Here is a 27813-nt window from a genome sequence, read left to right as displayed (position 1 = left end):
TTAGTAATATTCTAAGTAAATATAAATATTAGTTTGCTACAGCTGAATAAATCTATACATATTACATGACTGCCCAAGAACGATTAAAATATTTACGGTGTACATATGTATGTCATTACTACTAAAATTCATGTTGGCATCGTCGGTCCGACTGATTCGCCGTAATCATCTGTTTGCGAGTTAGGTTATTTGAATTAAAACTATAGCAAGTTATTGTAAGTTGATTGTCGATAGTTTATATTCGTTACTTGTTTATTCGATGTAAGTTAATTACGCTAATATTAATATTTAATGACTACTAATGTAAAATATGTATTTTTTGGCAACTGTAGTTTCTATTTTTTCTATTCTTTTAAAATGCAGTTTCAAAGAAAAAATAATGAAGTTTGTCCTTTTTGTGTAGTTTCTTATTTATAGTTTTTGCTTTTTTAATAATTTATTCTTTAACGTATTTTTAAATGTTTATTGTTTTATCCTTTTAAGTACGTAATAAGTAACAATAGTTTTGTTTTCACAGACAAAAGAACGTCATCAAAAATATACACAGAAAATTATAGTAAGAGTTTAGGAGAAAAGGTTTTGTCAATGTTATTTTAAAAATTAATATTTAGGTTGGAACAGCATGATGAAACATTATTACACGTTAAATTATTTACCATTAATATTTTAATTAGCGACTGTATGGAAACAAGTTTGTGCTTATTGTATTGTATGTTTCTTTTTAGTTATTTACACATTTACCCAGATTTGTATTTCAGTAACAAAGAATTGAACCAAAAAACTGAAAAAACTTGCTTGTAACTTATATCTATTTACAGATAAATACATACGTAAACAAAACCCTTTTTTTAATGATTTTATTTTTCCACTACTTTTTGAATAAAGTTGCTGCTAATTTGAAATTATATTCAGCCAGAGTTGAAGAATAAATATCTTATGAGTGGACTGTAAGGTTTTTAAAAGTGTATATAATTATTTATCAATTTCTGTTTTTGTATTTATTGATTGCAGTCCTGATAAAGTTTCATGAGTATTATTTCAGAATTATTTTTATTAATTTTTTATCTAAAAACCATTACCATATCTCTTTTTATTTGGTAATCCTGAGCAGTTACTTGATCAACATTAATTTGTTTTATACTTTAATATGTGCTTAGGATCAGCAAAACACAAGATGTAAATTTTGAAAACAGATTTGGACAGCGGGTGACCCATCCAAGGTCAAAGTCCACGCCACATTATCGGTACTATAGTCAATTAACTATCAGTTTTGTGAGTTATTGAGACATGGTCTCAGATATTAATCCATTCTGTGGAGAAAGGTTAGGGTTAAGGTTAGATTTTTGTGGAGAGAATTTAGGGATAAATTACCAAAGTTTGGTAATACTTAACTCTGTCTTGTAGGAAAAGTGGCTGAATTTATGTTATAATGGAAATATACTTATTACAGAGAGAGACTATACTACTCGTTCGACACTGTTGGTCTTGTGTACGATGGATAATAAGCTTACAAAGAGCCGCATCAGTCATCTTCAGCTGACTGAGTCTTTGACTGAATAACTATTAAGGTAGTTTATAGTTTTAACTACAAAACTGTATGTAACCTCTCTCCACAGAACTCTAACCATCACCTTAAACCCTAACCTCTCTACACAGAATGGATTATTATCTTAACAGGTCACCATAACTCATAAAACTGATTGTTAATTGACTAAAATATTGATATCCTCGGCTTGGATTTTTACCTTCTACAGATCATTGCTGTCCAAACCATTTATCATTTAGATATTGTATTTAACTAATTCTAAGCATATCTATTATTAGTAGGAGAGCTGTTAAACATTTTAGGTTAGGTATTTGATGCTCTGTGAAAATTTGTGTAATACTACTTTTTTAATGTGTGAATACAAAATCAAAGACCTGGCTGAAGCATAGTGGGAGCCTAGCAAACCCTTGAATTTTTATTTGGCAAAAAAAATTGCTTGAGGCATTTTGAAATTTTAATACTTGTAAATTTAGTGTTTAATGAAATAAGAAATAAAAAAGCCAGATTATTTAGTCGGGTTTAAAATTTTCCCAGGCTGTTTCAAAATTGTATTTCATAAATATTGAAACAGTGTATAAATATAAATAGATTGGTTTAAAAATTTCAATGAATGTAATGTTTTATAGTTTGCAGCGATTTTATTGTTTTCATTATAAATACTTAAATTTTAATTTTAATGTTTTTATTTTTGAAGGTAATGGATGTACCTTTAAAGAATATCTACACATTTGAAGCTCTGTCCTCTAACAGTATCAAACTAGAAATTGAAGATGATAGCGCAGAGGAAACATTATGCTTGTTTTTACCACATCACCCGATTGATGATATTACATCTGATTGTGTAAGTATAATTTGATTTATGTTTTTTTGTTTATGTCATATAGGAAGTGTCATCACATCATTAAACTTAACATTAAAATGTTGATTTTATGTTTTAGGATAGTGATTCTTTCCAAGTGAAAGAGGAGCCACTTGGTAATGGTTGTGATAATTATAATGAAGTAACTGATCCTCTTGCGTTTGAAGGGATCAAGTTAATTAAATCTGAAGATCATGCAATTAAAAATGAAGTGGTAAGTTTTATTGTGCATTTATTTTATATTGAAAGTAACGTATGAAGTTTATACTAGCCATCTCAGAGTGTATTCATCGGAGTATTATAGGAATGAAAGTTTATGTATGCACTTAATGTCGATTCTTTAATTTGACTTCATTGCATTTTCTATCATGTTTTGATTCTTTCTTTAGTAATTCTTGAATTTAAAAGTTTAACTTACACGTACTGGGAGCATTACAGTTCTGATGCTTTACCACATTGGCCAAAACATTACGACTGTTTTTATTATGATAATGCGCATGTACCCATGTCTCGGATTGTAGATGCAAAACTCCATGAAAATTTATGCTTTGACAGTGGCAAGTTGAAGCATGTGCTGTAAAGTTGTTTTATTCCAATATATTCAAGGTTATGGTCGAGTCTTGTAGTTTACAGGCTTGGTAAATTTATTTTGCATTTTTGTAAGGCTTATCATACGTGTATTTTTAAAATAGGTTGTTTGGGTTTGTTTTCGACATCAATTTCTCTAGGCTCCAGTTTGACTTACTGTTGCATCATTATATTGGTGTCAGCTTATTTCTATCACGCATTATTTATTGCTGTTTAGTCTTAATATATATATATATATGTTATTCTTAAGTGTTTTTTATTCTCAGCCAATTTCAGTATTGTCATAGTTCCTAGAAGTCTATTTCTTTTTGTCTGCCCTGATGTCATTTTTTCAACTTGTGCGTATTCAGAAATTTATTTTATCAGCCTTACGTAATTCTTTAGTGGTCTGCTTGCTTGTAAATTATTTTTGTTATGTCTTCATTCCCGAATTCCACACGTTTTCTCTAATCGTTCTCATACTAACACTTAGACACTACTCTTGTTGCCAACACACACTCTCTTAGGTCTGCCTAGGTTTGGTTTCCCCCTCTTTTCACTTACGCCATTTTTTCGGCAGAGTAGATCAGACTTTCACCATGTGCGGTCGACTGTGACCTTTCTCTCTCATACTTCATGTTTTTAAATACGTTCGTCGTCTTTGTACTCTCATAAACGTTGTGGTATTTCTCCGTCGAAATATTCTGTAGTTCAACTCGTCAGTGTTTCGTGACTTCACCGATCTCTATGTTTTGTTTTGCCTTGTTTCTTTGTTAAGTTCAAATTCTGTATATTACGTCTCTCCGGAAAGTGTTTCAATCGCTACAAACTGCCGAATCTTCTCCAGCTGCTGATTACTTTTTCATCGATGCAGATTCTCTCCAAACTCGTTGCTACATATCTGAGGTGCTACTTAATTATTCAACTTCTAATCACAAATTGTTACCTCTGTTATTTTTTATTCGCCATCACAGACTACGCCAAGGATAACTGTATGTATATGTGCACTTTAATTTCACGAGTTCATTTTTTACCGATATTCGTGTGTTATTAAGGGATGTTCAAATCCTTCATTATTTATTATAGTAAACAGTTACGCTATTAGTAAAATTTGTGAAACATTCAGTAAATCGTACATTATGTTTTTCAAGTTGGGTTTAAAAAACCATTTATTCACTTAAGTGCACTCAGTACAGGCAGTCCAGGTGGCTTATATAAGGTTATGTTATTATGTCATGTGCAAACATATTTTATGTGCTTACTTATTACAATTTGTTTATATTTGTACTTGACTCTATCATTCAGTTTAATGTAATTTGTTAATCGCAGAGATTAATTATTATCTATTCATGAACTGAATTCATATTACTTCTCTTAAATTAATCTAAAGAAAATAACTCCTGATGTGAAGTTACGTTTTTGGACTTCTTTGTAATTTTATATTTTCAAGAAAGCTTGTTTACTAAAATAAACTCTATTTATATGTTCACTTTTTTCAATTTGATTATTGTAATTAACTCTTTTTTTATACTGAAATATAATCGTGGCCTTTTTTCTATACTAAACTAGAATCACATGCTTTAATTATTTAATGTTAAGTTTGATGATGTTCATAATTCAGAAAAGGCCAGTGCCAATAATAAGATGTACTGTAGTTTATTTTTCTAAGTTAATGACATTTGTTCATTGCTAATTTTTCAATATTACAGCATATGTCAGTAATGCAAATAGTTTTCCAGTCATACTATGTTTATTGATGTTATGTTTTTCTAAGTATATAATTGTAAATAGGGTGTTTTATGTTCTCTTGTTTTCAGGCTTTGTTAAATTGTTGATTTTCAAAATGTGTATTTGAAAAATGTATATTCATCTATTTTCTCATTTAATATCATTATTCATATGTTGATTCAGCTGACATTTCTTATATAGAATTAAGTTATGTTTACTTCATAATTTCTTTTAATTTTTTAAGGTTATGATTTAACATAAGTTCAGTTGTTTTCTTTCTAATTAAAGTCCAATTTCTTTTGGCAAATACGAGCTGTGTGTTCTTTTATTTTTGTTAACTTTACCCAACAATAAATGCAAATGAATTGAAGAAAAGTCCGTTAAAAAACCCAGTAAAATAAAGATTGATAAAAAAACTTCCCATTGAAGCAAAGATCTATTTGAATAGTGTTAAAATTTTCAAATAATGTATTTGTTTTTTTTTTAAATTGCCGAGTCTGAATTTAAAAAGTCCAGTTAGTTTGGTAAGCAATTTAAAATGGACCTGACACAGAGAGAAACACACAACGCCAGCGGAAACAGTCTGGTTTGTGTGGGTTCCACCTAGTTGGTTACTATTTGCTATGTTTCTGAAAATATTCAGAAGTTATTATACTAGGTTGTTTGTAAGGGTTTGGCATTTGTTTTTGCTTTCTATCTTTGGGTATTTTAATTCAAATTTTTTGTTACATAAGTAGCCTCTGTAGGTTATCTAGGCTATCTGTATGAGTGGGTGGATTTATTTTCTTTGAACTACTCTATTGGTACAGGGACTGTCCATTACTCAGTTTTTATTTATTGTTATTGGTTTTTGTTATGTTTAATAATTTGTGGTCTGTTAATTTTGAATTTGTTGAAATTTCATACATTTGTTTAATTTGAACAGCTGTCATATTGGCAACGGTTTGTGTTGATAGTTTTTATTTGTATTGTGTGTTTATTATTGTGCACCCACTTTGTTTATAAAAGTGGGTGTAATGACTGTTTGTATGTCTATTAGACTTCAATCTGAGATTTTATGCGAAAATTTTCTTACCTGAATTTGCATGTAGTCAATCCAACATGGGTTAAGTGGTGTGAATTTCTTGTACTTGTGGATTTACCCATTTAGTTCACTATATAGTGGATTGTTGATCGGGGGTATGTCTGACAGCTGACATTAAGAAACAGGGTGAGCCCAACTGGGTTCAACGTGGTGAGGTATTGCAGCTTGATGGCTCTTCCTACTCTTCTAGGGAGGATAAGTCGCAAGTTGAGCCATCGACCTGGGCTGGAAAAGTTAAGGTTTTGGTTCAAGAATCAGGGAAAACCGTTAGAAAGGCAGGTACCTTGCTCCCTTACTGCGAGCCTTTGAGGAGAATTAAGATTTAATTTTTAAGTTGTTGGAAACTCAAAGGAGTGCCTCCAAAAGTGTGCAGGATAGGATTCTTCCTAAGGTGAGGGATTTTAAGTCAGTTGTGGCAGATCTCGCTCAGGGATAAGAGACGTTGGCTGCTAATCGTGTTGGAGCAAGAGAGGTGGTGGTAAAGGAAACACAAAGCTAATCTGTCCTGATGAGAGCCAGAAGTGGTGTTTGTGATTACTGATTCTTCAAAGGTTGGTAAGTCTGACATGAGAGTGGATCGTAAGAGAAAGAGGCGAAGAAATTTGTGGATTCTCTCTCGGTTAGACTCTTAAGTTTTGAACAGGAGTGATTTGGAGTCAATGATTTGGAATTAAAGAACCTGGCAGAAAAACTGTAGGCGTCCTTTATTGACCCTGCTTAGTGCTCTATACCCTGTAGTTCCAGTCGATAGAGGCAAGTGTTGTGGTGGAATAGGGAATATACTAATTTGAAACAGTCTGTCTGTTGTTTACGAAAGGCATCTCAATGAGAATGTGATCCTGGACGGTGGGCCATACTTGTTGCTAATTATAGAGAGCGCAGGAATTATTTATTACTTTCACAAGGTATGTAGTGCCAAAAGAGATTTGTGGCGTTCTTTTGTGCAACACCAGGGTAATAAAGACCCATGAGGAGTAGTATACAGTGTTGTGAGACAAACGTAGAAAGGATGTTCTTCTGTCCGCTCTCTCAACTTGGCATGGAATTATATCAGATAAAACTAAAATATTACAAAAACTACTTGATGATTTACTGCCTGATGATAATGCAGATAGTGAGTCTGCGTGTATTTACTGGTGTGTCGTGAGGTCGCTCATGTATACGGGATGCTTTATGTTTGGAAATTACCAATGCTGAAGTGCGTCAGGTTATTTGTAGTTTTGGAAAGGGTGCGGCTCCTGCCTTTGATGGTATAACAGTGGAGCTCCTTCTTTGCTCAGTTTGTGTCAGAACTGTCACACGGGTTTTTAGCAGATAGTTGTTTGCCGGGTATTTTCCAGATTGTTGGAAGAAAGGATCAGTTAAATTATTATTTAAATGCGATCACAAGGAAGCTAGTGTTGGAGTGAATTCGATTGATCTACTTGTGTCTGGGGGGTAACTTGGTTGGTGATATTTTGCTAAGAAGTCAGGAGAGTTACTTTAGAAAATGTTCAGACTGTTGAGCAAAGGTCTATCCTTTATGACAGGCAAGATGGGGTGAAACAGTAGATGGGCATGATCTGCCCATCTACTCCTCTTGGTATGATCAAAAAATTTGTGATGTAATTTCTTCCAGGGTATGGCGCGTTTAGGGGCAGATTGGCTCGCTTTGGCCTGGTTGATTCTGTGTTATATCTGCAATGCGGTGCGCTGGAGAATTATGTTTATGTTTTCTATGAATGTTTCAGTATGATATGAAGCATACAGAAGTGATTTGTCGGCTTGATGTTATCAGGTCGACGTTGGACTTCCATGAAAATTGGAAAAACCAGGCCAAGTGAACCATCATTGAAGAACATATGGGATCTCTTGTAAAAGAAAGGATTGCTGAAGGTGTGTAGAGTAGGTTCCCCCTTGGGTTTTCCATTTGTTGTTTTGTTATGTTCTTGTTATGGTATTAGTGTTTATGTTTTATGTTCTTGGTCTTGTTCTCTATTTACGTTTTACTACGTTCTGTTTTATGTTTTTGTTTTATTTTATTCATGCTGTTATGTGTTGAACTCAACCTTTCCTATTAGATGTAGTTCATTTTATTGTCAGCTCAATCGGTCAGTCTTGTTTAAGACTTATTGATAGGTTTTTTTGTAGGGATAATATGGAGAGGGTGACATTTTGACCAGAATCATCACATGGCAGGTGTCTATTCCTACAAGGTCAGGATGGACGTGATACAGATGAAACATAGTTGTGAAATAAAATTTTATTAATACTTTTAAAATACATTTTATTAATGATTTTCTTAATACCAGGTAATAATTTTTACAACTTTTTTTTTAAAAACTCAGCATGTTATTGTAGGTTTATCACCTGTAATGTTTGCACCGCTTTTAGCTTGTCAGACACCTAGACAATAATCTATTTTTTGTCATGTGTTTAAGCCTTTAACAATTTTTTGTTTTAATTCGTTCAAATCACAAACTTTCTTTGTTATAACTTTTAATAAACCCGCAAGCAAAAAAGTCCAGAGGAGTGATATCTAAGAGATGTAGTGGCCATGCACTAGGACCTCCTTGTCTCATTTAACATGCGGGGAAGTGTTATTTAGGAACATGTCGATAAAAGTGGTATGTAGCACCATCTTGTTGGAAACTGAATCCTGCAGGAATCTGAAGAACAGCAAAGTTCGTAAGCATGTAATGGTATGTGTGCCCTGTAACAGTGGACTTATGAAAAAACTGCCCAATGATGCCATCTTTTCTCATCATAACAGATACTGACTTTTGGTATGTCTCATTCATTTTTTATTCCTGTGTGGTGTTTTCACTATACCAAATTTGACAATTGTGTCTTTAACTATCCCAAATGTATGAATAGTTTCCTCATCTTTTAATAAAATATCATTATAATTATGATTGTTTTCAATATGAAGATTACCTCTGCTACAAACTGATATTGCCAGCGAACATTTGGTTATTTGTAACTTGTACACTTGCAAATGGAGCGCTTATTACCAATATCATGAACAGTAGAAAGAGGAATTTTCAGTCCATAACTAGACCACCTAATAGATTTACCTAGACTGGCAATGAATGCATCGCTTACTTGATTCACAGTCTCTTGTAACTAAAAAACCTTTGATTTCCAGTTTGTGAAACCAAGCTTCCAGTCTCTCTTGAAGTCATATGTTTGGAATATGATGTCTTGGATGTAGGAGAATTGATATTTAATTCAGTTTGTACAAGCCATTGAACATGCATAACTAATTTAAACTACTAACCAAAGCGTGCACTGAAGTTGTAAAACGTGCACCAAAGCATGTATTTTGACAGTTGCATTGGAGTCGGCTTGTCTGCACTTGTGTATTCTGCTGAATCTGAGAGTATACCGAACAAATCTTGGGGGATATATCCTTTCGTTTGAACTTATGTTGTAAGAGATTTCAAGGACTGGTTTCCTAAATATAGGCCATTAGTTTTAGATACCTTTTTCCCCAGACATCGTGTATATAAAATATATGGGTTTGTAGATCTGATCAATATGAATATAGAAGTAATAAATATATTGACCTGTTATATATTTTCTAAATAGTTAGTTTTGTTGGTTTTCCTAAAACATGCATTTTATAATGAAGTTTCAGTCAAGAGTATAAACATACTATAGATAGATACTATAAGATAGAGTTCCTTATTACACTAAAATTAACTCTGATTAATTAATATTTAAAACCATGTTGATTATGAATATATGTTTAAAATATTCAATTTTTTATACATATTTAGTGACTTAAAGTAAACACTTATTAATGTTATTGTAATCGAAATAATTTTTTATTAATTCATAATTAAAACAAAAAATAACTTATTTGCAGGTGCCTATGGATAAAAGAACCATCAAGGGAAGTACCAAGAATTTTATTACTTGTAAGAGCATAAATAATTCGATAGATGATGGAATTATAAATGAAAACTTCAGTGAATGTAATTGTGCATACGGTGATGTAACGATAGAAAATTTAATAGAGAATATAAGTAGTGAAAACAAGTTGTTCGAGCAAAAAGGAAAAGAATTGGTTTGTGAATATTGCAATGAAAGATTCAGATGTAACTGTTATTTAAAGAGACACATTAACATTCATACTAAACAGAAAAAAAATAATAGTAACTTTTGTCAAAATTCATTTAATTTTGAAAATGTTTTAAAGAGACATCTTAATAATATTAATACAACAGAGGAAAATTATGTTTGTACCTTCTGTCAAAAGTCATTTAATAGTAAATCTCATTTACTGAGACATCTTAATATTCATACAAAAGAAAAAAATTATATCTGTAACTTTTGTCAAAAGTCATTTAATGACAAAAGCTGTTTAAATAAGCATATTAATATTCATACAAAAGAGAAAAAATGTATTTGTAATTTTTGTCAGAAGTCCTTTTATGATAGTTCTACTTTAAAATCACATTTAAATATTCATACTAAGGAGAAAAATTATATTTGTAACTTTTGTCAGAAGTGTTTTTATCAAAGTTCTAATTTAAAATCACATTTAAATATTCATACTAAGCAGAAAAATTATATTTGTAACTTTTGTCAGAAGTGTTTTTATCAAAGTTCTAATTTAAAATCACATTTAAATATTCATACTAAGCAGAAAAATTATATTTGTAACTTTTGTCAGAAGTGTTTTTATCAAAGTTCTAATTTAAAATCACATTTAAATATTCATACTAAAGAGAAAAATTATATTTGTAACTTTTGTCAAAAGTCATTTAATCGTAAATACCTTTTAAAGACACATGTTAATATTCATACTAAGGAGAAAAAGTATATTTGTAACTTTTGTCAAAAGTCATTTAATCGTAAATACCTTTTAAAGGCACATGTTAATATTCATACTAAGGAAAAAAAGTATATTTGTAACTTTTGTCAGAAGTCTTTTTATCAAAGTTCTAATTTAAAATCACATTTAAATATTCATACAAAAGAGAAAAATTAATTTATAACTTCTGTTAGATGTTAAATCGTTTTCCTAATTTAAAGTTGCATATTAATTTACATCCCAAAAGGAAAAATTATGTATGTAAATTTTGCCAAAAGTCTTTTAATTGCAGTTGTGATTTTAAAAACATATTAATTTCCACATAAAGAAAAAAAATTAATATTTGTAACATTTATCAAAAATCTTTTAATCGAATTTATATTTTGGAAAGACATCTTACAATATCCTTATTAGAGGTTTGTTTTGACCTTTTAAGAAAATTAAGGAAATAATTAATAGCATTCTTTCATATGTGTATAATTTAAAACTAGTATGAAAAAAGTTTTCTAATGTAGCATTATATTTTTCTCATTTTTGTATGTTTCAACTTAAGGTGGGGAATTTTTATCTTGTATGCCTCAAACGCAGATTTGTATATTACTGTTTTTTATAATATATGATGAGTATGTTTATGAACATTTTAAGCTCAGAACCATGGCAATCAGAAAATTTGGTGTAAAAAAGTTGTATAAAGTTCTCAAGTGAGACTTTTATAAATCACAAGTTACATGTGTCTTTCTTGAACATTTTTTTTCTCAAATAATGCTGATCTTGAATAATGCTGATTTTATATTAAGTTTAACTTCACATCGTGTGTCTTACATGTTAGTAATGTTTTCAAATATTAAAACCAAACAAGCTGTGCCTGTTATCAGTATTGACCTCAAAATCTTTAATAGCTTTTAATTTCTTATCAACATACGTGTAAAAAAATTAGTGCTACTTTCAAGTATCAATTACTTTAAAAATGTCTATTGTTATCTGCTGGTTGTAAATTATTTTCCTCTTTTTATATGCTTTTATTTAACTTGCTTTAGTTATAATCAAATCTTGCAACTGCTGTGTCTTTTGATCTGTCGTATGAAAATCAATGAAATTTGGTACAAGTGTGTAACTTTGATGACAATACAGCACTACAGTGTCGGAATTTGATATGACCCACCCCCATGCTCCCATGCTCTACCCCTATGCTATATTCATGCATTTAGTTGAAAATTTTCATTTCTCATGAACTATCGTATGAAAATGATTGAAATTTGGTACACGTATGTAACTTCTATGTGTAAAAATAAATATTTTTCCTTTTTTTTTAGTTTTAACAATCAATAATATTCAGATATAAATATTATTAAGAATATTTTTTTGGATGTAAAACGTTTATTGTTCATTAAGACTAAAAAGTAAAAAATAAAAAAAAATACAAAAAACCAAAAAAAAATTACAGAAATATATTTAATTACATATAAAAAAATATTTTTTAAAAAAGCTTTTATTTAACTAATATTAATATTAAAATTAATAAAAAAAAGGAAACAAATTAGAAAAACCCTCTAAATAAGAATTAAATCAAATTGAAAATTTTAAACAAAAAAATATAATATATTAACAAATATAAAAATGCACTGAAAAGTAAAAAATAAATTATATAAATATCTAATAAATAACCAATAAATAAATGTAATAATTATTAAATTTTAAAATTAAAAGTAATGAAAATATTTAGTTAAATAAAAGCGTGGTGCAGTTTTTATAACAATGTTTTCGAATAAGTATTTATAGACATTTGCTGTATTTTAAAATATATTTTTTGTTTAATGAGGTTGTTTAGTATATGCATATACTTTATTTATCTGTAATAAAAATAACTCAAGTTTTAATTCTTTGACGGTTCAAATTTGCACCGAGATGACCTTTAAGGATTAATAAGATTAAAAATAAAAATTAAATTTAGAAATCTTGCACAAAGTTATTCATTTTGACGGTAATCTGAAAAATGATTAATTATTATCGTTATAATTGTAATTATGAATTCATTAAATAAACATTCATAATCAATTAAAATGAAACTTTTAGCGGAAAGAATGCGTTCAATTCGGGTTAGATTACAAGCAGAATTCAAAGATGAACTTTAACTAGAGAACACGTACAAAGAAAGCAAGTGGGTCCATTTTCCTTGATTGTTACTTGTAGCTAGTCAGTCTCAACTGGAGAAGTTCCAGCAGACCTTTCCGTCTCCTCGCGTCGTTATTGAAAATGAAAATGAAAATGAAGGTTGACATAAAAATAAATGTGTTTTTTAAAATAAATTATAAAAACTGTGCCACGCTTTTATTTAACTAAATATTTTCGTTACTTTTAATTTTATTATTATTAACTTATTTATTGGTCATTTATTAGATATTTATATAATTTTTTTTTTACTTTTCAGTGCATTTTTGTATTTGTTAATATATTATATTTTTTTTGTTTAAAATTCTCAATTTGATTTAATTCTTATTTTTTACTTTTTAGAGGGTTTTTTCTAATTTGTTTCCTGTTTTTTATTAATGTTAATATTAATATTAGTTAAATAAAAGCTTTTTAATTTTTTTTTCCTTTTGCAGCAACAAGCGTAATTAAAAATATTTCACAACTTTGAAAATTAACAAAACTAACATTTTGAAATGTATGTCTAATCATTTAAATAATCATATTACTCTCTCAACTTCTGTTCACAATTTTATTTTTTCACAATAGAAAAAGATTTTGGTTTTGGTAAGGGTGGAAGCTGCAAATCTTAACAATAAGAGGGCAGAGACTTGACATGGCAGGTCTCTCCACCGCGCTCAGAAATTCTATTTGCATCTCTACTAGTTTTAGTTGTTGCAACTTCTCAAATATTATGAATTTGTATGTAGAAATTTACAGACATATTTTTGAAAGTATATACTCAGACAATGTAAAAAAATTTTTTTTTTGCCCGACAAGTTTAAAACCTCCCAAAAAAATTAAGAATCTTAAAAATAAAAAAAATCCTCTGTTGCCACCGGCAGTATTCTGATACATTTCTTTAATAAATTTTTTGTTATATATTTTAAGCGATTTTTATTTAAGATTTTTTTTTACTGATGAATTAATTCATTTAAATCTGTGATAATTAATTTTTAATGATTTTGATTTATTTTTAATATTCGTCAAACATTTGTATTTTTTTTAGGAAATAGATAATCCTTTTTTCTGTAGTTACTTTAATGTTTCTATTTGAATTTTTGTTACTTCAAAATTGTCTGCAATTATTGCCTGATCTTCCATAAAGGCAAAACAATCTCTTCCTAGGTTGTCCTTTTTGTAACCTAATTTTTTTCTACCACTTTAGTTTCATTGTTTTCTTCCATTCTTTGATGTCTATCTAGAACACAATTAAAAGGGATCTGAATCAACAGTCTCATTAACGTATTTTATCATGCTTAAATTATTTATTGGTAATTTAAATTCTTTTTCTGATAATTGAAAATAAATTAATCTTTAGAAAAGGCAATGTAAATTATTTGTTCGGTTAAGAAGGTTATAATTTATACAGCTTATTAATTTTACACATACTATTTGTTCCGCACAAGATCTTCCCTTTCTAGACCACCCTGATGTATTCTGCAAATTGTTTATTGATGTGCTCTTCTATTCTCAACAACTTTTGTAAGATTTTACTGTAAGAAGAGAAATTCCTCTGTAATTAGTAAACTTCCATTTTGTCTCTTTTTTTGTGTAGAGAAGGAATTAGGGCAGACTTCCATTCTTGTGGGATTTTTCTGTCGTCATATAGTTTCCCTAAGATATCATACATTAATTAAGTAATTAGAACGAAGATATCGTGATATTATCGGAAAATGGCCTGCCCAGAAGAAAACTAAAACTGCCAAAGACTTGTCGAATTTTGCAGAAACCATAATATGATCTCAAAATCCATCTATTTTATGAGAAAACCAAACAAATTGAAGACTTGGAAACACCCAGATGGGAAAAAAGGGGAATTGCAACTCTTGAGAGGAACAGATACTGGATACCATTAATAAAATAAAATTCACCCCGCATAAAAAGAAAAAATCCCAACCTAAAAACAAAAGAGCTTATGATCCACATAAATTAATAAACAATGCCATCTTTGAAGAAACAACAAAAAAAATCAAATTAACTAATAATTTAAAAGAACTGACATCCCAACTGAAAGAAATAGCTGAAGAACTAGCCCCTATAAACCCAAGAAAAAAACACCAATGGTGGAATGAAGAATGTGACAAAGCATTCAAAGACCGACACCGGGCTTGGATCAACCACCAAACCCAGAAAACTAAAGAATCTAACCATGAATTCACCAAACAAAGGAAAATAACTCAGAAAATTATAAGAGGAACCAAACGACAAGCCCAAAAAAACTTGATTCAGCAAATAGAAGAAAGTTCCAAGAAAACTAACTCCTGAGACTATTATAAGATTTTTGGTCAGGCTCTTCAAAGATATGAACCACCCACCCTTATGCTGAGAGGAAAAAAGGAAATATGGCCCACACCAATAAAGAAAATGCTGAAATTTTGGCAGAAACCTTCAATGGACTCCTCAACTGTGACGACTCCCCCAGAGCTTTTTGAGATTGACACTGAAACTCCAGTTAAAACTTCACCAGTAAATATCAACCCGCCAACAATTCAAGAAGTTCTCGCACCCTTAAATGAAATAAAAAACTACAAAGCAAGCGGAGAAGACCAGCTTTTCGCGGAACTCTGGAAACACTCATCAGTTTATTCAGTCAAAACTTCCCTACATCTATGCCTTGTGAAAATATGAAACGAAGAAAAACTTCCAGAACACTGGACCACAGCCCTCATTCATCCATTACATAAAAAAGGGGATAAAACTAATCCGGAAAACTACAGAGGCATACCTCTCCTGGATTGCACATACAAAATCCTGTCGAGAGTTATATACAACCGATGCAAAGACCAACTTGAACTGGAACTTGGGGAATACCAAGGGGGATTTAGGCCATGGAGAGGTTGCCCGGAGCAAATAATATCCCTAAAACTTATGATGGACTTATATAAAAGACGGAAAAAAAACTAATAATCACCTTCGTCGACTTTAAAAGGGCCTATGATTGTATACACCGACCATCCATGCTGAATATTCTGAGAAACCTGGGCCTTCACCCTAAACTCGTAAACATGATAAAATTAACTTTAACCAATACCCAGTCCAGAGTGAAATTCAGAGGTGAACTCTCTCAACCCTTCTACATAAAATTGGATTGAGGCAAGGAGACGGCCTCTCACCACTCCTTTTTAACTGCGCCCTCGAACTTGTCATGAGAAAATGGTATGAAATAAATCCCAAAAATATAAAAATGGGTACTAAGAAAAACTCCATCACACTAAATTGCCTAGGATTTGCAGATGACCTCGCTCTTTTAGCAAATAATATTCAAGAAGCCAAAACATAAATCATGAGCCTTCAAAACCTAGCACAAAAGATAGGGCTTCATATCTCTTTCGAAAAAACTGAACTAATGGCCATAGATCCAATGGTAATAGAGCACGTTACGGTAAACAATCAGAAAATTAAAATAGTAAAACAATTTAAATATCTAGGGGAAATAATAACTTATAATTTAAATGAAAAAGTGACATGGCAAAACAGGACAAATAAAATGATTAAATCCCAAAAATTAACTCGGTCAACATATAACAAAAAATGCCTTTCTGCTAAAACAAAACTTAAACATTATAAAACTGTAGTACAGCCAGAAGTCACCTACGGAAGCGAGACCCTTTTCAAAATCACTCAGAAAAACCGAATTGAAAAAAATTCTAAAAATAGAGAGGAGAATTGTCAGAACGTGTATCGATAAAAAACACCAAAAAGAAGGCGCCAATGGTGGGTTGTGCCAAATGCAAATGAGGTGGTATATCGAGAAATAGAGCCTGTTACTGATACTATGCGGAAAAAAAGAATCTCTTTCTTTGTTCATCACATAAGGACACCGGAAACAAGACTGTCAAGAAATATCACTGAAAAGCTCTGGTTCCAAAAGCTAGAAGTAGGATGGATCAAAGAAATTAGAGAAGATATGAAAGAAATGGGAATTTCCCTGACTGACCTACAGAATAAAACTGGAAAAATTACAAAGCTAAAAGACAAAAGCATTAGATTTAAACAAAAGACAGACAAACGACAAAATACAACGAAGAGGTTGTTTACGGATGAAGAAAAGAAAGCAAGATCTGAACGGATTAAGAAATACTGGGCAGCTCGGAAGAGTAAAATAACACGCTTTTCTCAGAAAAGATCCAACTAAAATTGACTTAAGTGGTCCCATGTTGGCCGTAAAAGCATAATAATAATTAATTATCATAATTTTAAAAATTGCATAGTTACTGAGTCCTTGCACAATACTTTATTATGTTTTAGATATCTGATTATATATTCTTTATTTCTTGTTTATTCGGGGATTTGTGTTTTCTAGTTTAGTTACTGGTTGCAGACAATGCAGCTTTTCTCTGCGTTTTTTGCAGTTTGAATAATTTTTGTATATTTTACTATCACAAGTTTATATGACTTTAATTAAAAATATTTTTTCTTATATTTCATCTGTACTAATTTCTTAGAAAATAATTTTCTTTGTGAAATAGACTATTGTATTGTAATAAAAAGCTCAGTTTATATTAATTTCAGTTTTAGAAATATGTTTATAATATATAAATTGTGATCTTTATGTGATCACAGAAAACAGGATGCTTCTTTATTTTAAACATACATCATTCCTTTTCATAAAAACAAATAAATTGTATTTTAATGTGATTGAATGGAAGTTTATTATTTATTTCAGACTAGTTGTGATGATTAAAACTAAATTAAAGTTATCCACTTTGTCCAACCTACATGGTGTGAGTGATACTAATGAGTGTTTATATGCATCTTTGGGGTTTAAAATCTTCGGTTGGTTTTGAATTGGTTGTTAGCACATTAAATAAATTGTTTTTACTTTCCGCTTTCTCTATTTATACAGAGGTACACATGAGTTATGTACAGAAATACAGTCGTATCCTGTTTACTATATTTTTCTGTATTATAACAATCAATTAAATAACAGTGAGATATTAGGAGCTATAATCTGTTATTAGGAGTTTTTAAATTCTTCTTAGCAGAATTTATATCTCATATGTATAGACAGATAGAATTGAGTAGTACATAGAAATGCATTTGGTTACTATTTATTTCATAAAAGAATTATGATGGATTAATGATTTGCTGTAAATGATTAGTGTTCAGTATTTTCACCAATTACACTTAGCTAGCTGAAGGTTTGCCCCGTCTTTGTTGACCAAACTGTTCGCTGACTTAGGCAAGATGAATGAGTAGGGTTTATTGTACTATTTAACCTGTTGACATCATCCGATTACTAATAACATGACACATTTGTATATAAAATGCAAATACAACAGTCTAGTACAATGCAGTGACTAGTACACTAGGCAAAGGAGTTGTGAGTAGAAAACTTTCAGCTCTTGTATTGTATTAAAATACCAATAAGATATTTGAATTTTGTAACCTGTCCAACTTATACATGAAAATAATAAATAAAAAAGGGGATTAGATTTCTGATATTTTTTGTAAAATAGTTTGCGTAATTCATAATTTTTTTCAGCAAAAGTCGCTGCTGTTAATAGGTCTTTCTCATATGATTACATATAGGTACATGTGAATAGTACACAGAAATACATTCGGTTGCTAATTAGTTCATTTTACAATAGAATAATGAGGTGCTTGAAAACGATCAATGTCCAATAAACTATTATAACTGAAATATGAATGATTTATTTTTCCTACATCAATTTTGCTATTTTCCAAATCCTCTCTCAACTTTTTATTTTTAAAAATAGTCCACTAGTGTTTTCAGTATTTAATATTTGTACTAATAATATGACAATAGAACATTTTATCTTCTTTCTTGAGTGTTTTCCGTTCAATTTTATTGTATTTTTTCTGTCTTCAGTCATTTGACTGGTTTGATACAGCTCTCCAACATTCCCTGTTTAGTGCCAGTCGTTTCATTTCAATATACCCCCTACATCCTACATCCCTAGCAATTTGTATTACTTATTCCAAACATTGCCTGCCTGCACAATTTTTTCCCATCTACCTGTCCCTTTAATATCAAGCGACTATTCCAGGATGCCTTAATGTGTGGCCTATAAGAGTGTTGTCTTCTTTTAATTATATTTTTCCAAATGCTTCTTCATCAACTGCCGCAACACCTCTTCATTTGTCACTTTATCCATCCATCTGATTTTTAACATTCTCCTAAACCACTACACTACTAAAGCTTTTTAATCTTTTATTGTCAGGTACTCTGATCATCCAAGTATAATTTCCATATAAAGCTACACTCCAATCATATGCTTTAAAAAATCTTTTCCTGACATTTAAATTAATTTTTGATGTAAGCAAATTATATTTCTGACTGAAAGTTCATTTCCCCTATTCTATTCAGCATTTTATATCGCTGTTACTTTGTCCATCTTTAGTAATTGTACTTCCTAAACAACAAAATTCTACCTCCATAGTATTTTCTCTTCCTATTTTTATATTCAGTGGTTCATCTACATTATTTATATTGCATGTCATTACTTTTGTTTTTTTCTTGTTTATTTTCATACAGTAGTTCTTGCGTAAAAACCTTCATCTATGTTATTCATTGTTTCTTTTAAATCTTATTTTTACGCTTTGCTAGAAATACTATTTCATCAGCAAATTATAGTATCTTTATATTTTCACCTTGCACTGTTTTTCTAAATCTGAATTGTTCTTTAACATCATTAACTGCTAGATCTAAGTAAAGATTAAAAAGTTATGGGGATAGGGAACATTTTTATTGGATTCCCTTTTTAATTACAGCTTCCTTCTTATGTTGGATTATTACTGTTGCAGTTTGGTTGCTGTAAATGTTAGCAATTGTTCTTCTATCTTTATTCTTAACCCTAAATTTTTTTAAATCCTGAACATTTTATTCCAGTCTATGTTATCAAATGCCTTTTCTAAGTCTGTAAATGCCATGTATGTTGGTTTGTTTTTCTTTAATCTTCCTTCTATTATTAATCTGAGCACTGAAATTGCTTCCTTCTTCTCTTTACCTTTCCTGAAAGCAAATGGTCTTCTAACATTTCTTCCAATTTCCTCTCAATTCTTCTCTACAGAATTCTAATTAAGATTTTTTATATATGAGTAGTTAAGCTAATTGTTTTGTATTCTTCACATTTGTCTGCTCCTGCTTTCTGTGGTATCATGACAATAACACTCTTTCTGAAGTCTGATGGAATTTCCCCTTTTTCATAAATATTAAACATCAGTTTGTAGTTTCTGCAGGTATCTCATCTATCCCAGGAGCCTTTCTGCTGCTCACACCTTTTAATGTACTATTAAATTCAGATCTCACTACTATATAACACTAAATTCATTTCCTCCGTACAACTCTTCAGTATATTCTACCTACCTTATCGACCGTTTCTTCTGTACTATAAATCAGTGTACCATCTTTATTTAACACATTAAAATTTAATTTATGTACCACAAAATTCTCCTTAACTTTCCTATATTCTCTGTCTATCTTACCAATGATCATTTCTCTTTCCACTTCTTAAGACTTCTCTTTAATCTGTCATTATGTTTGTACAAAATGAATGAATTAAAGACAACAATTTATTAAATTCACACACAGCAAGTTTTTTAACAAGTAACTTGATATTAACTACATCAAATGCGCAACTGAAATCAGTATAAATTGCATCAATATAATTACCATCATTTAGTGCATCAACAGTATCTTCCATATATACATACAAGTTTGTTTGTGTAGATTTACTTTCCAAAAAAACCATGTTGTTCTTGATTGTGAAAAACCTCAACAGGATATATGTAACAAATTTTTGAAACGCTAGAAAAAAAGAGTATTTAAATCATGATTGAAGAACTTAGTTAAAAGCTGTACAAAAAAGGCAGAGCATTTCTTCACTAAAAGAGGATGAATATATTCTGGGCTTGTCAAAGCCTTATCATTATGTCAAATGGCCTCTTCAACATCATTCTCAGTTAAAATAATATCTAACTGCAGCGATCATTACAATTAAATGTAATTTCAGTTAAGGAAAAATCATTTTTAGTATAGACACTTCCAAATTTTTAGTTTTAGAAAACGTTTTACAATGTCAGCGTCCTTATTGGCATACTCTTTTCAAAAAGCATACAAGATTCATAAGATCTACTGTTGTTATTTTCATTTGCAAATTTTTAAAAAATCTTGTAACATTTTTTCCTCAACTGTAACATTTTAATTTAATAATAAATCTTTATGACTAAAAGAGTTTTGCTTACACTTTTTTCTTAAGTAATTCTTAATAATAAGTAGATCTATGTTGTGTTTGAAGAATATGGAACTTGTTTTTAGTAATTGCGACAATAATTTTAGTAGAGAACTGCTTCAAAAACTACATTTTTTTTTTAAGTAGTTTTGGTGTATGACCTTTAACAATATTATAGTGGTCGCTATGAAAGATGGCACTTGTGTTTAAACTGTTGTATTTTAGTTACAAAAAATGAAGGTATTGGAAACAGCAATTGTTTTTTTGCTAACAGAATTTGGGCAATTTTAGTTTCATTCATTTTAAAATTAGGGGTGTGTAAAGCGGAAAACAAAAATTTTTTTGCATTTTTTTTCTACTTTTGGAGGTATATTAAACAATTGTTTCTCAATAATTATAATTAAGATTTAGCCCAAAACTAGTATTATTGAAGCATGCAGAGTGTTTTTTGTGAGACAGCCTATCTTTAGTTTCAGTGAATATTTTATGGGGAAAAACACATCATTGTAATCGTTGAAACAATTTGAATAAGTATTTAATATTAAGCTTTTAATTGAGGTTGAAAAGGTATGAAAAGATCATTCAAAAAATACAGTTGCAACTAGAAGTTGATCGTGTATCCTGTTTGTTGCTATAATGACCAGCGGCGACATGCAGGTATGGTTTAATATTGTCTTTCACACAGTTTTATCACATTACTTTATACCTTGTTAATATTATAAATTATAATTTTTGTAAATATTATTTTCATTTATTTTTATTTTTACAACTATTTGCAATATTTCTATCAAAGACTCATCTCTGTAAAAAGAATAACAGATTACATAAAGGCATTAAAATCATATCGATAAACATTGTACAATTTATTATAACGCTGAAATTTAAAAAATCGTGTTAAAGCAGTTTCAAGCAACCACTTTCTCTTAAGCCACTCTTGGGTTTCAGCTTTCCTCCAGCTGTTAATAGTAACTTTATTTACCATAAAAGGGTGATAAGCTGCATTATCCATTATGATTACGCTCCTTCTTGTAAGCAATTCAAAAAGTCATTTGTAAACCAATTTTTAAAACTGTCCCTGTTCATTTCTGAGTGATAATCTGAAGAACCGGCTTTCAATTTACTGCGGAAAACACATTTACTTTCTGTAATGAACCCTGTTTTAGCTGAACCTGCATGACATACTGTCTACTTACTGCCTTTCTGGTGAGTATTTTAATTTTAATATATCATTTTTCTTTGAATCTTGCTGAAAGATTTTTATTAACATACTTCTCATCTATGTGAAATATACGTCAATCATCACATGACGCTTTTAATTTGTGAAATCTGTTTAAAAATTCAATTTTTTTTAATGCAATATCATGTTTTTCCATCTACAAATATTGATAATCTTCAATTTTTTTATAACAAAAACCAATTTTTTTCAGTATGTGACAGTTGTAGATGATAGATTTACATGTAGTTTTTCCTGTATTTCCTCTTTGAACTTCGTTATGATAGGGATTTCATTCTGAACGATAGGGGTAGTACTGAGGTAATGGTTCAACAACGTCTACTGAACTGTTCTTAGCTGCCTACTCAAAGGTCAAAATAGTGATGATGATTGCAAACCTCCTGAAAGGAGATGCCACTTGAAGAAGAAGAAGAGTAAGCTCTACAGAAACCAATCTTACATTTGCCACACCAGATTTACAACTTTTTTTCTGCCTTATAGATATAGTCATAGAAATAATAAAAGCCAGTTTTCTCCAATTCAATATTAGTATTCAAAAACATCTATTGAAAGTTCTGTAAAACCAAATATAATTAATCTATTTAGAAAAATGTAACTATTTCTTATTTTGTTTTCTACAACTGAAACTGTTGTCCGTATGGAACCAAAGCAGAAAGCTAGCCAGATTAGTGTAGTAGTTATTAGGTTACAGAGTAACTAGAGTTGTATTTGATTCCTGGCAAAGATTAAAAATCTTTTCACCTCACAGTTTACCTCGCCTATCTTGTTAAATAAATGTGTAACATATTCCAAAGTACAATAAGCTAAAATAAAAAATAACATACTTACTGTTATCTTTATTTTGATTTTATTTGGCACTTTATAATCAATCTATAATCCAGAAAAAATAAGTAAATTGTTGAGTGACATTGATTCTTATGTTTCTCCAAAAACAGGATATTGTTTACACAAATATCATATATGGCAATAATCATTCTTTCAAACTACTTCAAGCTGTACCAGTGTACAGCCAGAAAAAATGTTTCATAAGTGTTTTTAAAGTAGGAAATAGTTCTGAAGGACAAAATTCTTATCAATGCTTTGTTTCCTATATTGCTGGAGCAAAGAAATTGTTAATCTAGAGTGGGAAGCTACCATAGCTTGATAGGATTTATGAAATTTATCAATGTACCATAGTGAAATTTTATTTTGGCCCTCGAACCAGTAATTATGTTAAAAATATGGTTTGGTGTATGGATAAATTTGTTAAGATTGATGAAAACATGCATGCAAAATGCAAAGATAAAACTTTGGACATTTTTTACACAAGTGAGTTTCCAGAAAAATCTGTCGGAGACTAAGTAAGCATTCATTTGAAAAGGACTTGACTGAAACATTAAGAGGGTAATTTAAATGATTAATCGAACCATGTTCCATAAAATGAATTCAAGATGCCTGGGTGCTTGCAAACTGTAGGTCACCAGTTTTGATAAAAAAATGGCCAGATTCAACTGATGGTACCCACATCAGCATAAAAAGCAAATGTGGGGACCACACATAAAGAAATAAAAAGTAAGGTACGCTGACATAGCACCTCAATAGTCTGGTTCAGGTGAGCGGCAAGTGAAAACCAAGAATGCTTATCTGACAGATTTGCCTAATAGCCACCATAAGAAATAAGTAAACATACTTATTTAATGATATTAAAAATAATGAAAAATTCATATTACGAATATAAGATTTTTCAATGGGATTGTTCAATTGATAAGAATTCGCAGCATTATTTTTATTTTTAAGGCCACTCAATAAGAATGAGTTTTTTAAACTTATACCTTAATAAGGTGTTTCAATGGGATTGTACAGTTGATAAGAACCCGCAGCGTTATTGATCACTTTTCCCCACTAAAAGTAATGTAAAGTTGACAAAATATTATTTAAGCATGTGCTAATTTAGTCTTTACATGACTGCTTAAAATGGAGTGTAATGTATTTAGGGTGCATGAGTGTATATGTTTGTTCCACTGTAGCAGCTCAATGGCTGAACCGATTCAGATGTATGACCCTGTGTTGGAATCCTTACATTACCAGGAGTTGTGTAGGCAACAAAAATATGTGTACATATATGCTTATTAACACTTCATAATATTCTATTAGTTTGGTTCAACTGAATAAATCTATACATATTACAAGACTGCCCAAAAATGATTAAAATGTATTTAGGGTATGGAAATATGTTTGTTCCAGTGTAGCAGTTAAACGGCTGAACAGATTTCGATGTATGACAGTGCATTAGTGTCATAGGCTACATAAGTAAATAAAGTAAATATATATATCTGAAAAAATAAATTAAAAAATTTGAAATTTTTATTTTTTATATATGCTATATGTTGAGCTACAATAGAATAAACAACTTTCAAGATGTAGGCAACAGGAAGGTTATACTACAGCCATTTTAAACAAGATAGCGATAGATTTTGGCAGAATCACACTTGCCAGTGTACACCAAATGCTACAACCGTCGTTGAAGCCTCTGCCTGACTGGTCATCATCAGAGTTGAACAGAGTTTTGCTAGGTGAAGCCAGTTACTTATTGCAATGCTTGGTGCACTTTATAGGTAGGCCAGACTACCTGAATACCGAAGAATTGTAGCCCTGTGTGAATGTCTGTGAACCTGCAAATTCAACCGCTTGATTGACTTATCAAGCCTACTGCAACTGTAGAATTATCAGAGGGCTACTTTAGCAATATAGAATCGTGCGTCGGAAATTTCTTCCAGAGCCAGGAGTGTGGGATCGTGATCTATCAAAACCAATACTCAGACGCTATATTTAATGATAATGCTGATTTCTATATCTTTGCCTCCTATTTGAGGGAACCAAAATGGTTTGCTGCGAGTGAAAAAGAAACGTCAATGCTGATGCGTTTCACAATAGATTTATCGCTGTACAGACATATTTTAATCGTCTTACAGGCACAGAACTTAAGAGATCTGTAATTTTCCATCAGTGCAATGTCTTCTTTGTTGGAGACTCTATTTCTACTGGTCCTGAAACGCAAATTATGAGAATGAATGTGGCGATTTACTTGATAATACGTGTGATGGTGAAATCATTACCATTAGTATAATTCCAATTGACACCGGTATACCAAATATGAACTCTATTTTTCCTGATGTTACCAACTACCGTCCGATATCTACTTATTACTTGAATCGTAAAATAGCTACTGCCGTAGGCGTTAGTAGAGAACAATGGGCAGAGGAATTGGCATGAGTCAAAGTGTAAGAGTGGATTCAGAGAATACTGGTCAGTGCCCATAACTCCACTTGACTACCTATAATCAAGGGAAATGAGTAACGAAAGGAGATTACAAACCAACGATTATGAGTTTTACTACCTCTCAACTGAAGAGTTACATAAAAGTCAGCAAAATGTTTCTGTTTGTAACTGTTTACGCCAAAGTGGAGTTGAGCCTATTAATGTCATTGAAAACGTTCACCTGGTGATGGGTAATATTGGTGAGATTCAGTCATATTGGTGTCAACCCACCGGGTTGGTCTAGTGGTGAACGCGTCTTCCCAAATCTGCAGATTTGGAAGTCGAGAGTTCCAGGGTTCAAGTCCTAGTAAAGCCAGTTATTTTTACATGGATTTGAATACTAGCTCGTGGAGACCGGTGTTCTTTGCTGGTTAGGTTGAAATTAACCACACATCTCAGGAATGGTCGAACTGAGACTGTACAAGAATACAGTTCATTTACACTCATACATATATCATTCTCTGAAGTATTATTTGAACGGTAGTTACCGGCGGCTACACAGGAAAAAGTCATATTGATATACTGCTTTCATGGATTTATTAGCAAAAGTCCGAAATTTAGGGGTTCTGGAATTCTGCATAACACTTTCGTGTAATTATCTCCTCTGGCCGGGACATTTTTTTGGTAGTCGAGTTTTTTAACTTTTAACAGGTATAAAACTAGTATTATCTCTTAAAGGTGGAAAATTTCGATAACGTCTTCTGTGAGTATATTTCCACACATTTATACAGTACCGATAAATCGGCTAAATAATTTTTTTATTAATTTCTTCTTTATATTTTAAACTATTTAAAAGTTGTTTTATATTGTAATAATGTTTGGATTTTTTGTGGAAAATGCACTAAAAAAAGTAATTTTATATTTCAGCATTTACATTACTGGTAAAATTCATGTTGGCATCGTCGGTCCGACTGATTTGTTGTAATCATCTGTTTGGGAATTGGTTGAATTGAAACAACTGCAAGTTAACGTAATTTATTAGTCGATCGTTGATATTCGTTATTTGTGTATAATACGTAAGTTAATTACGCTAATATTAATATTTAATTACTACTAAATTAAAATATGTGTTTTTTGTTAACTGTAGTTTATATTTTTCTATTGACTAAAAACGCAGCTTACAGAAAAAATTATTAAGTTCGTCCATTTGTGTAGTTTACCAATTTATAGTTTATTTGTTTTAAAGTTTATAAGTTTTTATAGTTTATTTTTTTTGAATAGTTATTTTTTTTAATGATTTATTCTGCAACGTATTTTTAAACGTTTATTGTTTTATCCTTTAAGTATGTAATAAGTAACAATAGTTTTGTTTTCACAGACAATTGTTTAATCATTTCTAGATTATATAGTAATAATACTGTTTTCTTCAACTTTGTGTGAACGTCATCAAAGATATACACAGAAAATTATAGTAAGAGTTGAAGAGAAAAGATTTTGTCAATGTTATTTTAAAAATTAATATTTAAGTTGGAACAGCATGATGAAACATGATTATACCTTAAATTATTTACCATTAACATTTTAATTAGCGACTGTATGGAAACAAGCTTGTGCTTACTGTATGGTTTTTTTTACTTATTTGCACATTTACACCATACTCCATTCTTGCATGTTATTACTTAACAGTGACAAAGTGACAGTTTTATAAAATCATCGAGACAATTTTAATGGTAGTTCTAATTTAATATTTGTTTAACAGTTTTTTATTTCAGTGACAAAGAATTGAACTAAAAAATTGAAAAAACTTAGAATAAACATAATGCTTGTTAACATATAAACTTGTAGCCTATATCTATTTACAGATAAATGCATATATAAACAAAACCCTTTTTTTAATGATTTTATTTTTCCACTACTTTTTGAATAAAGTTGCTGTTAATTTGAAATTATATTCAGCCAGAGTTGAAGAATAAATATCTTAGAAGTGGACTGTAAGGTTTTTAAAAATGTATATAATTATTTATCAATTTCTATTTTTGTATTTATTGATTGCAGTCCTGATAAAGTTTCATGTGTATTATTTCAGAATTTTTATTAATATTTTATCTAAAAACCATTACCATATCTCTTTTTATTTGGTAATCCTGAGCAATTACTTGATCAACATTAATTTGTTTTATACTTTAATATGTGCTTAGGATCAGCAAAACACAAGATGTAAATTTTGAAGACAGATTTGGACAGCAGGTGACCCATGCAAGGTCAAGTCCATGCCATATTATCGGTACTATAGTCAATTACTTATCAGTTTTGTGAGTTATTGAGACATGTTTTCAGATATTAATATATTCTGTTGGGGAAGCTTAGATTTT

At 30.5% G+C, this 27813-nt stretch overlaps 3 protein-coding genes across 8 annotated transcripts in view; all 3 read left to right on the top strand.

The window, feature by feature from the left end:
* Positions 1–27813, top strand: part of LOC142333660 (uncharacterized) — a 240648-nt gene that overhangs the window by 175033 nt on the left and 37802 nt on the right. The window lies entirely within an intron of this gene.
* LOC142333972 (uncharacterized) lies at positions 175–27757 on the top strand. Its single transcript, XM_075381630.1, has 5 exons — positions 175–261; positions 2241–2387; positions 2485–2619; positions 9635–10590; positions 27640–27757. The coding sequence occupies exons 2-5, from the start codon at positions 2244–2246 to the stop codon at positions 27755–27757; spliced, it is 1353 nt and encodes a 450-aa protein (XP_075237745.1). The 5' UTR covers positions 175–261; positions 2241–2243.
* The window catches only part of LOC142333659 (uncharacterized), a 30081-nt gene continuing 23721 nt past the window's right edge, over positions 21454–27813 (top strand). For 3 of the 5 annotated variants that reach the window (XR_012758649.1, XM_075381053.1, XM_075381054.1), the window contains exons 1-2: positions 21455–21627; positions 26369–26517. The gene's annotated coding sequence lies outside the window, so the exon portion shown is untranslated. Of the gene's footprint in view, positions 21628–26368; positions 26518–27813 lie in introns of all 5 variants that reach the window. The other 2 variants (XM_075381049.1, XM_075381047.1) reach the window with 1 other exon arrangement.

The sequence above is a fragment of the Lycorma delicatula genome, chromosome 13, assembly GCF_047948215.1.
Source record: "Lycorma delicatula isolate Av1 chromosome 13, ASM4794821v1, whole genome shotgun sequence".
Lineage (NCBI taxonomy): Eukaryota > Metazoa > Arthropoda > Insecta > Hemiptera > Fulgoridae > Lycorma > Lycorma delicatula.
This window is presented reverse-complemented; position numbering and strand designations above follow the sequence as displayed.

Bases quoted from the DNA above. Each gene is read 5' to 3' on its own strand.
- LOC142333972 (XM_075381630.1), top strand. From the start codon at position 2,244: ATGGATGTACCTTTAAAGAATATCTACACATTTGAAGCTCTGTCCTCT. The intron at 2,388-2,484 runs GTAAGTATAATT...TTTATGTTTTAG, and splicing joins ATGATATTACATCTGATTGT to GATAGTGATTCTTTCCAAGT. The intron at 2,620-9,634 runs GTAAGTTTTATT...ACTTATTTGCAG, and splicing joins ATGCAATTAAAAATGAAGTG to GTGCCTATGGATAAAAGAAC.